The sequence below is a fragment of the Salvia hispanica genome, chromosome 2, assembly GCF_023119035.1.
Source record: "Salvia hispanica cultivar TCC Black 2014 chromosome 2, UniMelb_Shisp_WGS_1.0, whole genome shotgun sequence".
Lineage (NCBI taxonomy): Eukaryota > Viridiplantae > Streptophyta > Magnoliopsida > Lamiales > Lamiaceae > Salvia > Salvia hispanica.
Window position 1 is genome coordinate 15567650 of NC_062966.1, and position 14849 is coordinate 15582498.

The following is a 14849-nucleotide window of genomic DNA, read 5'->3' on the forward strand; positions in this document are numbered from 1 at the left end:
AAGTTACTACCATTGAATTTAAATCGTAAGTTACTGCCATTGAGATTGAGATTTGATGGTAAGCTCCTTTCATTGTTATGCTTTAGTTGTACATATTTACTCATCTTATACTTCACCACATAATAATTTTTTAGAATCTAAAGTATCAATTTAATCTTCTTTTATACATGTAAATATGATACATAAGTTAATTCATTAAATATTTATGTATATTTAAGTTATTTTCATTGATTTTTTACATAATGTTCCTTTTTAAAATTAATTAACTATAAAAGACTGCATAATTATGTCCACCAAATTTTGTCTTCTTGATTTATTAACATAATCTCATTTTAACTGTATAAAAATAAGACTGTAATCCTTAATTTGAATCCCCTTATAAAAATATTTTAATATATTTTAGTTTATTTAATTTCATACTGAATTTTATACTTTTTTTTCTAATGTAGAAATTCCACTAGACCGTCTTATTATTATTAACTACCTTTACATAATGCAATGCTAAAATAATAATTTACATAGTTAATTTGTTGTGTGCAATACAAACAAAATTTAATTTATGTATATATCAATAAAAAAGAAAATAGTCTCACAAAATAAATGTGTTTAATTTTAAATATATATATATATATATATATATACATAATAAAATTTTCACATTTAATTGTTTATAAAAAGTAGTATTGCCCTGGTTCTTTGGTTGATTGCACAATCTTAGGATGATACTATTATCTTTTACTTTCTAATACAATTTGCCATATAAATACAATTTATAGGGAAAATAACAAACATTTTTCTATCCCAGGTTCTTATTTCTCTCTCTATATTCTTAGAGGGACTTTTTTTTATCTCTCTACAATTTCTTCTGTCTAATTTATTGTTCATTTGAAACGGAGGGCATCTCCAATAATGATGCAAAACTCATCTTTGGGGTAGAATTCGCCTCAAAATAAAAGCAAGGACATATCTGGAGAGTTGTTGATGGTTGAAGAACTTAGGAAAAAAAAAAAGACATAAAGTTGACATGTGTAAGAAAAGAGTAAAAGTTGATGTGACAAAAAAGACAAATAGAAGTACCATCATGCATTTTCATTCACCTATTCCTCATAACTATTGCTAAATATCAACTTTTAAATATAGAGACAACAAATTATACATAACAAGGTTTTTTCCCCAAAAAAATGAGCGTGACTTCTAATATAACAAGTATTTCCCTCCTAAAAAAAGAGCAGGTTTTCTCTCTAAAAAAAGAGCAAATTTTTCCCCCCAAAATAATGGGAGGAATTTCCCTCCTAAAAAAAGAGCAGATTTTCCCTCCCAAACAATGTGAGAAAACTTTTATCATTTTTCAGAGCTAAAAATATAAAATTTGAATTTTAAGAGCCAAAACTCAACTAGAAGTTGCCCTATAAATATTCATTCCAACAACAAACATTTCTTAATCCTAAAATCAAGGATAGTGAATATTTTTATGAATTTAAAAATTAAGTCAAAATGTACTACACAAAAAATAATTAGGACCTAGATCAGTGGCGGTTCATAAAATAAATTCAAAAATAACAAATTCATTTATATTCAAGTTTCCATTAGATATATATATTTTTAATATTTAAATAATCAAAACTTTCATTTATTTAATTTAAAATACACATTTTTTTGTTTAATTAGTTTATCCCTCATTTCGGTAATATGTCTTTTCTCCTTTTTTTTCTTTTCCTCCTCAACTTTATTTCTTATTTTCGTCGCAAATCATTTAATCTATTTGATGCAATGAACTAATTTATAACTCTCCTTTCTTTATAAAATTTAATCTATTTGATGCAATAAAAATTTATTACTCTCCTTTTTTTATAAAAGTGCAGCACAAACTCACACTAAACAACTTTTATATGATAAAGCATTGTGCATCTTACGACGAATCATATAGTAAATTATTAAAAAAAAAATAAAGATGAACATATATAAATTACGTTTATAATGTATTTAAACTTTGAACTGAATTAGATTTGAATAACATAAATTATTTTTATATTTAACCATAGTATTTTATAAACATAAGAATGCACGAAATGATATGAAAATTTTATAAAAGATTTAGATTTTGAGTTTGATTACAAATATTTATATTAAATCTATTTTTTTTTAAAAAATTTGCAGCAGATATTTAATTTAAAAAGTTATTCTTTTTACTAAATTATTAAAAAGAATTAGTTTGTTGGACAGTGATAAATTAATGATATTGAGAATAGGAATCTAAAATAGAGGGATTTCTTGAAGAAAAAAAGGAGGGGGGAAATGTGTTCACTTTAGAGCAAAAAAAAATTAAAATCTGAAATTTAATCTAATGTTGTAGAGGGATTAAATGATCAAAATTTGAAAGTTAAAAAAGGCTGAATTGAATCAAGAAAATATAAATTATAGAGTAAAAATGGCCGACTGTGGTTAGGAAGACAAGAATGGTTTTCAAACAAATGTTAAAAATTTAATATTATTATATTTCAGAATTATCTAAATATTTTTTCCTTGTATGTCAACAAATATTAATGATGAGTATAAAAAAGTCTACAAAATTAATGCAAATAACACATATATCAATGATGCATATTCCAAACAACAAATCTATTCCAAAAAGTTTTCTCTATTCTCAATGTATTTTCCTATTTCCAATTCACATTGCAGAGGCTATAATGGCCAATGATGGATTGGCTCAATGAATTCATTTGCATTTTATTTCTCACCATTATATATTTATTTTGATTAAATTTTTATAATAATAATATTACGTGAAATATTTATTATTGCATAATAAAAATTGATATTTTTATGTAATTTTATTTTGTGTGTGAAGTTAAGAGAGTAAAATAAGAGAGAAAAAATAAAATAGAGATAAGAGTGTTTCCATTTTTAGTGTTGTCTACTCAATTAATGTCATATTCCTAATAGTAATCACACGTATATCAATAATGCATATTCCAAAAAGTTTTCTCTATTCTCAATGCATTTTCCTATTCCCAATTCATATTGCAGAGGCTATAATGACAAATGATGGATTGGCTCAATGCATGTTTGCATTTTATTTCTCACCATTATATATATTTATTTTTATTAATTTTTATAATAATAATAATAATAATAATAATAATAATAATAATAATAATACATGAAATATTTATTATTGAATAATTAAAATTGATAATTTTATATAATTTTATTTTGTATGTGAAGTGAAGAGAGTAAAGTAAGAGAGAATAAAATAGAGATAAGAGTGTTTCCAAAATATATGTAGTAATGCTTATATGATTAGCAAGTAATATTCTTAATGCATATTTTCCTATTCCCAATTCACATTGTATACATTTGCATATTCCAAAAAGTTTTCTCTATTCTCAATGCATAATTTGTTACCAATTAATCAATTTGGTTCAATGTATAGATTTGCATTTTATTTAGGTTTTATGCAAAGCTTCTTAAAGAAGCTGTATAATTGATGTAACTTTTGGACTTTTTTTGGGATAAAGGTAAGGGAGATTGGATTCTTGGGATGAGACCCATACTGTTATATATGTTGTTGGTCTGACCTACCATCTCACTCCTTCATTAATAATTTTATTATTGTTTAGTGTACATTAATCGGTTAAACATAAGATTATTAGGTAATTAATATTGATGGCATTATCAAATACTCCAAAAAAATACATTAATTAGATAATAATGATGGTATTAATCAAACTATTTCTTAGATTTTAATCGTTTAAATAGTTTATTAAATTTTGTCAAAAATTAATTAAGAAAACAAGTAAAAATTTGTAAACTATGTGTAATGCTATGTACTTTATATCAGGTATGGTCATGTAAATTAAAAATCGTTCCACATACTAATGTAATATAAATTTAATCAATTTGGCTCAATGTATACATTTGCATTTTATTTAGGTTTTATTCAAATCTTTTTAAAGAGCTATATAATAGATGTAACTTTTGGACTTTTTTATTGTCTTTGATTGATTGTAATCAGTCAATCAATCAAACTTTTGTTTTGTACAATGGACAATTTACTTTTTATAATATGCATTCCATATTCGTTTATTTTTTATAACATGGAGTAACATTCCACATCATATGCATTCCATATTCTTAGTAAACAAAACAAATTCAAGAAATCTGGAGTAAAATTTGTGGCGTGAAAGAGGTAGTAATAACTAAGAAATAAAGGCACAACTTGGAGGAATTGAAAAGTGTCGTTGGGAGGAATTGAATAGTGTTGTTGGACTTATATAGTGAATAATGCAACCCTAAAAGTGAATTTGGGCTAGGCTAACATGTTTTGGGCCAAAAATAATTAAGGATTAACTAAACCCCACTTGAATTAATAAATGATAATTTTAAATTTAATTTGTGGCCGTGTAGAAGTATTAGTTTTAGTAAATTGAAGGTATTAGTCTTAGTAAATGTTAATTATAGTCATGTAGGAATATTAGTCTTAGTAATTAAAGGTATTAGTTTTAAAGTTTTAATTATGGCCACGTAGGTGTATTAGTTTTAAAATTTTAATTATGGCCATGTAGGAGTATTAGTTTTAGTAAATTTTATCACATACTTAAGATGACACATTTTTCTTTTTAGTTTGCCCCAAATAAGATGATACTTTTATCTTTTCTGAAAACGTTCTTTCTTCAACTAATACACTTAACCATGTTTCTCATTCCAATTAAAATATCGAGCTCTTTTTCTCTATTCATTTAAATCATTAATTGTTTATTTTTGTGGATAAAAAATTAATCTTAATAATATATAGTGATATCAAAATGTAACATTATTAACAATACTTAAATATATACTTATTCAATTAATAAAATAGTGCATCGTCCTGGTATTGAATATTTGGACAATATTTCATTAGATGGATGGAGCATATAATGATTCGAATCTAAAGTTCACATGTATCAATAATACATGATTATGTACTTATTTAATTACTAAAAATATCGTCAGTTGCGCATCGCGCCGGGGAGCAAGTGTAAATCCAACAATCCAAGGGTTTAGTAGTACATGAGGTTAGGGTATAGTACCAACTCAATAAAATAGCGTTCGCTATGTGATCGAAGTTAAATCCATCTCCAAAGGGTTTAGTAATCCATAGGGTTAGGTTGTAGTACCGACTTAGTAACATAGTTTACAATTTAACAACATTCTGCAATATATTTGTTTCTGTTTTAGTATTGTTTCGTTTTTATTTTTTTTCATTAGTTCATTAATTTCTGATGGTTTCTTATTTTGCAGATTGTAAAGGTGAAATCTTTGTTGTTTCATCGTTTGTGTTTTAGTATTTTGATTAGTTCATTTTACGCTGATGATATTTTATTTTGCAGATTATAAAGTTGAGATCTTTGTTGTTCCATTGTTTGTATTTTATTATTGTTTCCTCTTCGTTTTTCTTTGTTTTTTTTAAAATTTTATTTTATTGTTTTAACAATATCTTCACTTCTTCTGCAGTAATCGTCTTCGAGTTTTAGGCAGTTGTTCGCTATTTTTCAGTCTGGTTTTTGTATGAAGAGCTGAGAACGATTTTTATGGAGAGACAGTTTGAAGAGTGAAGGTGGAGATGGTTGAAGATGGAGATGGTTGAACATTCCGAAAACGTAGTTTGAGTTGGGAAGATGGCTCTGATAGTTGATTAACTGTGTAAATTTGTTACCCTGTATATATAGGGCAGATAGATAGTGGAATAGTGAGTAACAGTTGTACAGCTTTTGGAATGTTAAATAATTATTATTTGAAGTTCAGATAATAAAATAACATTGTTTTTGTCATGCATATTATTTTATTTATTATTAAGTGATTAGTATCTGTGTCTTTGTGTAATAAAACATTTGTATAATATGTGGAATGTTGAATAATCAGTGGACGTTCAAATAATAATATTCGAGTAACATTGACTTTGTTATGCATATTTGTGTTTGTTAATACACACAAAACTCTGAGGTTTAGTAGTCTTGGATGGTAGTGTGTAGCATCTACTTATTGGTATGAGTTACTATCTTAGGATAGTGTTCACTAATTGATCGGAGTTAAATCCTTCCCCTAAGGGTTTAGTAATCCATAGGGCTAGGGTCTATCACCTAATTAGCGAATTTTGTTTACAGTTTTATACATTATTTTTTTGTATGTAATTTTATGCATAAAATACTACATTAACTAATACTTATAATTCAAATGTTATCAAACTTTATTTTGATTGTAGTTATTAGGTTTTTGCATCGATGTTTTTATAGTGTTTAATGTTGATCATTTAGAGGTATTTGTATGTATTAAATTTAAATTCCCACAAAACTGTATGGTTTTTTGAGCTTATTTATGTAATGAAATTAGTCATCAAGTTATTTGTGAATGATAAGTTATGTTGGATTTTTGTAATTTTTTATGTTGTACCTTATTGGTATGAGTTATAACCTTATGATAGTGTTCACTAATTGATCGAAGTTAAATCCTTCCCCTAAGGGTTTAGTAATCCATAGGGCTAGGGTCTAGCACCTAATTAGATAATGTTGTTTACAGTTTTATACATTATTTTTTTGTATGTAATTTTATGCATAAAATACTACATTAACTAATACTTATAATTCATATGTTATAAAAATTTATTTTGGTTGTAGTTATTAGATTTTCGTGTCGATGTTTTCATAGCGTTTAATGTTAATTAGTTAGATGTATTTGTATGTATTAAAGTTTAATTCCCACAATACTGTATGGTTTTTTGAGCTTATTTATGTAATGAAATTAGTCATCAATTTATTTGTGAATACTAACTTATGTCGAATTTTTGTTATATTTTATGGTGTACCACTGAATATTTTTACAGATATATGCTTACATGTGTGTTGTTTGTTTTTGTAAGTTCATTTATTTAATTTTAATAATTGATAAATTAGTTGTTGAGGTGTTCCATTTATCGTTGATCGACGTGTTATTTAAGTTTGTATGTATGCAGAGAACATTGACATGTGCGAATTATATTTTTTGTTTGTTAATACATTCAAAACTCTAGGGTTTAGTGTTGCATGGGTGTAGGGTGTAGTACCTACTATTCATAGTTGTAATCATATCATGGTGTTCATTAGGTAATCGTGATATATCTATATCCATAGGGTTTACTAATGCATACGGTTAGCATATAGTAGTATTTTTTATAATTTATTACAGTACTCTTTTGATTGATTATACTGCTTCGTCAAGATTTATAATACAGTAATTTTGATTATTTAATGCAGTATTAATTCATAGATAATCTAAATCACTGTTTTTGAGGTGGTTTCATTTATTGTTAATTGACGTGTTTTTCAAGATTTTGCTTAATTTAAAATTTATGATAGAATGTTTAGATGTGTATATGCATCCATTAGTTTATATGTATTGGTTAAATTTGTAATAATTATCTTTGCTTAGAAAGTTGATATTGTCAAGATTTTGCATAGATTATTTAAATCACTATTTTTGAGGTGGATTCTTTTATTGTTGATTGACATGTTGTTCAAGATTTTGCAACATTCTGCAATATCTTTTTATATTTTTAAATTATATAATAATCTCTTTTTAAAATATTCTTTATCAATTAACATAGAAAAAATTGTAGTTTATGTTTGCAAATTATATAATAATATGATTTTGTATTTTTAATATTATAACTGGTAGTATTAATATGAAGTACAGTATGTATAAATATAAATTATTGTATAAAATCATATGAATATCGCGTGTTTTTCTATTGACATTGTTGGTATGATTAATTTTTAGTATTTCTATATATATTTTGTTTTAGAGTACTGAAGATTGTGAATAATTTAAGGTTTATATTACTTTTCTTAGAAATAAATATTTGTCATTATTATAAAGAGTGAATGTTGTATTTGTAGAGGGATTTTGTTTTTCTTATTGATTTATTATAAGAAAATATCTATTCATAAATATTGTATTCTCAAATATTGTACTCCCTTTGTTTCGACTAATTTAGTACCAAATTATGAATACATATTTGGACGTTGTATACAAAAGATTTGGCACGGAATGTCGTCAGCAGCGCAACGCGCTGGGGATTTACTAGTTTATACTTATAATCAACTAGTTTTCCACCCGCGCGATGCGCGGTTCCATGTATATATAAGTATTTTTAACTGAAAAAAGTTCTTTAATTCCATATAAAGTAGGTGGAGAATAAAATAAGAGATAGATTTACTAAAGAGGAAAATGACTCATTTATAGTGGGACATCCCGCCCAAAAAGAGAATATGATTCGCTTATCTTAAGACGAATGGAGTACATTACTTTGAAACACATTAATTATAGTAGGAATACATCGTTGAAAGTAAGACGATTTAATGGCCTTTTTCACCAAGATATTGCATTTTGTATTCAATTTATATCAAACTTTATGCTTAAATTGCACCAATTTATACACCTCTCAAATTTTATAGAGTTAAATATATGAAAACAGATTTATAACTATTAATGATTAGCGGACAACTATATATTATCGCAACAAATACATATTAAGCCTAGCCCATTATAAAAAACTTAGCATATACACCAAAATATATGGTAAAAGTGGCGATGTTGAGCAAGCGGTTGTCGCTTTCACCTTACACAGCACGGGCTTGGCCTCTTTCGGTCGACCCCATTAATTGTCTCTGCCTCACGCTCGATCTCACTGCGACATACTTCTCCGACTGCCATCTCTAGCTCCATCTCGCCCTCGATTGTTGCATGGTCTCGCTAACACAACTGATCGATTGCTACGTGGCCTCTCTATTCTTAAGAGCCTTTGAAATTACATTTTTTTTTAATTTGTTGTTTGGGAGAATGCTTAAAGATTTTGGCTCTTTCTTGGAGGATTAGCTATTTTTTTCCATGGCAGGTAATACACATCAGATACAAGCCTTTCTTTCAACCCCACTTACAATGCGTGAGAAAAGAAAATTGTGGCTTTATCGATGGAATGCACACTCTATCTCTGAATCTCTTTTCAGAGCACATGGCTCAAGAATGAGATGATCTTACATCTAATTGCCTGATTCAGATTTCACAATTCGAGATGCAGAGAAGCTCTTTATCTAAATTATTGGATGCCAAATCTATCTCTATTTTTTTTATTTGTGTATTTGATCACACTTTGCATCTATAACATACTTTGCATCACTTTCTATAAATTGATTTGCAGCTTTATGTACTCCATTGGTTGACATCCATTTATCATCATCATTCATATTTTTTTATGAGCTATATATATAAATGTAGTTTCTTTAAAATAATTTTATTGACTAATGGTTTAAGAAATATAAATGCAATTTTGAAAAAACAATTAAAAAAATAATTATAAGTTTCTTGCTAATCTATAATCTATAATTTATAATATATCTATCTGTGATCTATAATTTATAATCTATAATCTATGAACATATAAAGCAACAGTTATTTTCGGAGAAAGTTTTGGGAGGAAATCAAAAAGACTTTCCGCCAATTTGCAAAAAGAATTGTATGCTTTTTTTTGAATTGTATTTTCAAAACTGCATTTATATTTCTTTAAACCATTAATATGAAGTATGTAGAATTGAAAATTATGCAAAAATGTATTGAACCATGTGTTTTAATTAGGGATGTCAATCGGGCCAGCCCACCGGGTTTCGGGCCAACCCTATTCGGGTTGCGGTCAATCGGGTGCGGGCTAATCGGGCTGTGATTTTTTCGGGTTACAAAAGTTCAACCCTAACCCTAAAAGCTCGGGTTTCGGGCTAGCCCAGCGGGCTAATCGGGTTGCTACCGATAAAATTAACATGCGTTCAATCCTATAAATAATAGTGAAAATTAGTTATATTTATAGAATGTAAAATATTTAATTATGATAAATTTGATATATATGCTTAAACTCAAACATAAACATGATCAAATACTAATATTTGAGATTTATGTACAATAAAACATAAACATCAAGAAATTTTAAAGCATGTTTTAGAAATTTAAATATATTTTTTAGTGAATTTGAAGTTTCTAATTTATATATCTATTATTATGTTAATAAAAATTTAACATATAATTTATATATTTAATATATAAAAATAAAAGTTATTTTTTAGTAATCTATATTATAAAATATCCAATGAAGTGTCGAATTAGAGTCAAACAAATAGAACGATAGAAATTTTATCGGGTTTTCGGGCCAGCCCATCGGGTTTTCGGGTCTGGCCCTAACGGGTTGCGGGTTAATCGGGTGCGGGCTAATCGGGCTGTAATTTTATCGGGCTAGAAATTTTCAGCCCTAACCCTGAAAATTTGGCGGGCTATTCGGGCCGGCCCACGGGTTGCGGGCTACATTGACATCCCTAGTTTTAATCCTTTCATTAACCAATGGTTTATTTCTATCTCACATGTTAAAAAATCTATAAAGATTGGCTCAATGTATACATTTGCCTTTTATTTAGGTTTTGTGCAAAACTTCTTAAAGAAGCTATATAATTAATGTAACTTTTGGACTTTTTTATTATCTTTGATTGATTGTAAATCATTCAATCAATCAAGCTTTTATTTCGTATAATGGACAATTTATATTTTTGCATCATATATGTATAAGAGAATCCTAAAGAATGATTATAATATTTTAAGATATGCTTAATGTTCATCCAACTCAACTATACCTTTTTTATGATTTATTAGTGACTATTCAACCACACCATTTTATATTTATTTTTATTATTTTTTTATAATATTATTATTACATGAAATATTTATCATTGAATTGATAAAAAAAAAAGTACCATAAATAATAAACTAAAAATTATAAAATAAATAATAAACAACATAATAATTGAAATGCGAAATTAAAAATACATTATTGGTCCTCAAAACATAGTATGAAAATTAGTAATAGTAATTGTGAACAACAAATAAAACTACAACCAAAGAAGAAGGATTATATGGGGAGAATAGAGGAGTATTTTTTTTAATAAAAAAAATATAGCAAATGCGGTCTCTATTTATAGAGGATGAAAAATTATGAATTTTGGTGTAATTTTTATTATTGTTTAATATAATAAATAAAAGATAAATGGAAATTTAAAAAAGTATTTACCAACCAATGAGATTGTGCCATTTGTTATATTGATTTATTGATTTATTTATTGACTATTGGTCTATGGAGTAGCATCTTGTTAATCACATCAATAACACATCTTCATATTTTGTATGTGTATTGTTCAATAACAACCTATCATGTCATGCATCTTAAATTAAATTTCTATAATACATGCTAAATAAAAGATTTATAAGTACAATTTACTCAAAAAAATTCCTAAAACTGAGTAGGAAAATAAAAATTCTCACAACTTTGACTTTTATATATGTATATGTATAGATAGATGTATAGATTACATCAGCTCTTGATTCATCATTCTGGGATTTCAGAATAAAAAACACATATTATTTTGAGAACGAGGAGTATATGCTTATATTTTCATGTACTGAATGATTTATGGTAAATTGATATATAGTGCATGCTAATATTTTAGAAATATATATTTTATTCTGGAGTACTTATGCAACAAATTCATGATTACTAATGCAATCACATCATTGAGTAACTTTTGGGAAAATAAATATGATATGATTGCATGCATCATGCAAAATCTATATTTGTATTGATCGATACATGCAAACATATTAAATTTGAGACTATAAAATTTATTAATGAGTAACAACAAATGCAAAGTAAGTTTTCAATACACATGCTTAATTCAAATTAATAAACATTATATAAAACTAAATTTATGAATATTAAAATAAATATATCCGAATTTATGAATAGAAATTTTGACAATAGAAAATGTGACTAACTTGTGTCATTTACTAAAATAATATTTTTTTTCCCAAAAACTTGTCAATCAGCATTAAATGCATTTGGGGATTGATAAGTAATTACACTTTGCAAAAACATCATTCACTAATTAATGTTCCTGCTCTCAAATCAAATCATCTTTCAATAAAGCTAAATAAATATTCCATTCCATATAGTATAATTTATTTTATCAATGAAAAGTTGAAAAATCAGTCAATCAGTAATTAATGCAATTGATGGCACAAAACACTTAATTTTCTTCTCAATCTACTCAATATATAAATCTCAACACGGGTAAGTGGATATAATATGATTAGTTCATTCAGTTGTGATATAGTATATACAAATTCTGAAATAGAATTTCATAGCAGGCTAGCAGCAGATTATGCTACTCATTGAATAAATCATAATTTTCTTCTACAGACTGCTGGCTTAAAGACAACTGTGTATATGATGCTCTTCTTTACGATCATGTAATGATACCAAGAAGCTTTCTGTGAGAACAAACTACCTGGAAAACTCTGAAGAATATAAATTGTTAATATAGGATATAATATCATTTTTATACTGTAGGTAGGATGAAATATGTAAATGGAGTAATAGATAGGAAAAAAAAAGTAAAAGCAAGACAATAAATAAATTAACTAATAATAGAATAATCAAACAAAAAATAAAACACAAAATAAAACAGAAGAAATTTAGATAATATGAGATTTAAGTAAACAAACCAGTTCATATTGCTTTTCCTGTCATTCGTATCATTTAACCTACAATACCTGCAAAAGCATAAAAATGATTAGTTTTATAAATCGGAAGCAAAAGTAGATAGTAGAAGATTCATGATTGCAAAACCAGTTTACAGAGCTTTTCATTTCTCATGGCGATCAATTCCACTGCAAAATAATCAAACATAAATACGATCAGTAGATCAACCATAAACAAAAAGATATTTAGAGATAAGAAAGATGACGCTAACCTCTTTAGGTGATGAATTCACCTGCAATATATGCCCAAAAAAGTACAGTAGATCAACAATAGAAATAAAGATGGTTTAGAGAGAAGAAAATTAACGCTAACCTCTTATGCCGATAAATTCACTTGCAATATTTACAAAAATATAATCGTTCATTAGCTCAATAATAAAAAGAAAGAAGATTTAGAGAGAAGGAAATAATCGGTAGAAAAAAGATGAAAGAGAAGAAAAATGATTGCGTATGAATCTGTGTCTATGCAAGTTGTTTATATATAGAAAAACATGGGAGTTTATTTTCAACTTTTTTTATCTCAAAAAATGGTTTTGGCTCTCAAAAAACCTTGCATTGGAGAGGATCCCAATTTGAGAATTCCCACCAAAGCTCAACATGAGAGAGTTTCTTTATGTAAGAACGATTTGATTGATTGTTAGTATAGAGGCTAATCAACTTTGCTTTTTTTTTCAGAGTTCATGCCATTAGCTACTGGATTCAGCAGGTAAAAGAAACAATTCTTGGAGGTTATTTATTAACCTTTGGTTTGAAGCATGTAATTTTTAAAATAAATAAATTAAAATAGATAAATCTCTTCAGCCACTTTGGCGGAAACTCTTGTTGTTTCCCACAAAAAAATCCTTGCTTTTATGGTAGTAAAGATGTAGATATAGATTGTATTGATTATATTCCATAATTATTCATATCGAACAACAAAGAAGACAAAAAAATTATACTACCAAATAAGAAGGATTATATGAGAAGAAAAAAAAGATATTTTTTTTTATCAAAACTATAACAAATGTGGTCTCTATATAGAGGATGAAATATTATGAATTTTAGTATAACTTTTATAATTTTTTAATATAATATAGAGAAGATATATAAATTTTAAAAAAATATTTATCAACCAATGAGATTGTGTAATTTATTACATTGATTTATTCATTGATCATTGATTTTATGGAGTAACATCTTATTACTCATGTCAATCACACCCTCCACATGCTTCTATTATATCATACATCTTATAATAAATTTCTATAATATATACTAAAAGACTTATATAATATAGTCAAAAAAATTTTCATGAAACTGAGTGGGAAAATGGATTGTTTGGTATTTCGCTTTTATGTATGTATAGACAGGGAATTATTATAAAGAAATGACAAAATAAATTAAAATAAATAAATAAAAGTCATAAGTTGCAATATAAAATACAAATAATCTTGGAATAATTTAAATTTTGGGAATTAGAGAACATTTCATTCTCATCATCCATGGTGAATAAATTCTTTGAAAAAAAGAGAAATTATAATATAGAAGAAAGATTATACATAGAGAAAAATAGATATATTTTTTAATAGAACTATAGCAAATGTGATCTCAATTTGTAGAGAATGAAAAAATATGAATTTTGGTATAATTTTTATATATATTTAATTTAATATATAAAAGATATTTGAATAATAAATAAAATATTTATTGACTAATGAGATTATAACAAATGGCATAATCCCATTGGTCAATAAAAAAAATTGAGAGAGAGACCACTTGATCTTGCTTTATCCAATGGACAAAAAGAGCGTGATTTGACACATTGACATCTTTTATTCTCTATATCAAATCAGTCATATATTAATAATGTATATTATATGCTAATATAATTTTATAATATAGTTATCAATATTTTATGAAAGTGGGCGGGAAAATTTCCTTGCCATGTACTCTGGCTTTATATATTTATAGATTACGTACTTTTTATTTTTCTAAATGTTATTTTTATGCTTTTTTTTTGTTAAAAACATTTAGAGACATTTAATAGCTATGTAGAGCAAGTTACAACTTCTTATTCAACACCAAATTATTATTCAACATTAGTTAATCGCGTATTTGATACTTACATTGGTCTTAATGAATGCTTTCCCATTAATTGATAGTATTATTTTTTTTTTCATCCCCAATTAATCGATAGTACTATTATTTTAGTAATGAACTCTACATTT

The 14849-nt window shown here is 26.4% G+C and overlaps 1 protein-coding gene and 1 long non-coding RNA gene across 4 annotated transcripts in view; both read right to left on the reverse strand.

Annotated features, from left to right (window-relative positions):
• Nucleotides 1-104, reverse strand: part of LOC125206353 (probable WRKY transcription factor 75) — a 1228-nt gene extending 1124 nt beyond the window's left edge. Inside the window, exon 1 of the mRNA XM_048105620.1 lies at nucleotides 35-104. Within this exon, the coding sequence (XP_047961577.1) occupies nucleotides 35-104 (70 nt within the window). The remainder of the gene's footprint in view (nucleotides 1-34) is intronic.
• A 12249-nt stretch (nucleotides 105-12353) lies between these two features.
• Nucleotides 12354-13049, reverse strand: LOC125203524. 3 transcript variants are annotated; one of them, XR_007173388.1, is made up of 4 exons: nucleotides 12956-13049; nucleotides 12855-12875; nucleotides 12607-12771; nucleotides 12354-12399 (listed from the first exon to the last, which is right to left on the reverse strand). It is a non-coding gene; the product is annotated as an uncharacterized LOC125203524 (long non-coding RNA). The 3 variants fall into 3 exon arrangements; XR_007173387.1 differs by having other exon boundaries at nucleotides 12607-12875; XR_007173386.1 differs by having other exon boundaries at nucleotides 12855-13049.
• Between the last annotated feature and the right edge of the window lie 1800 nt (nucleotides 13050-14849).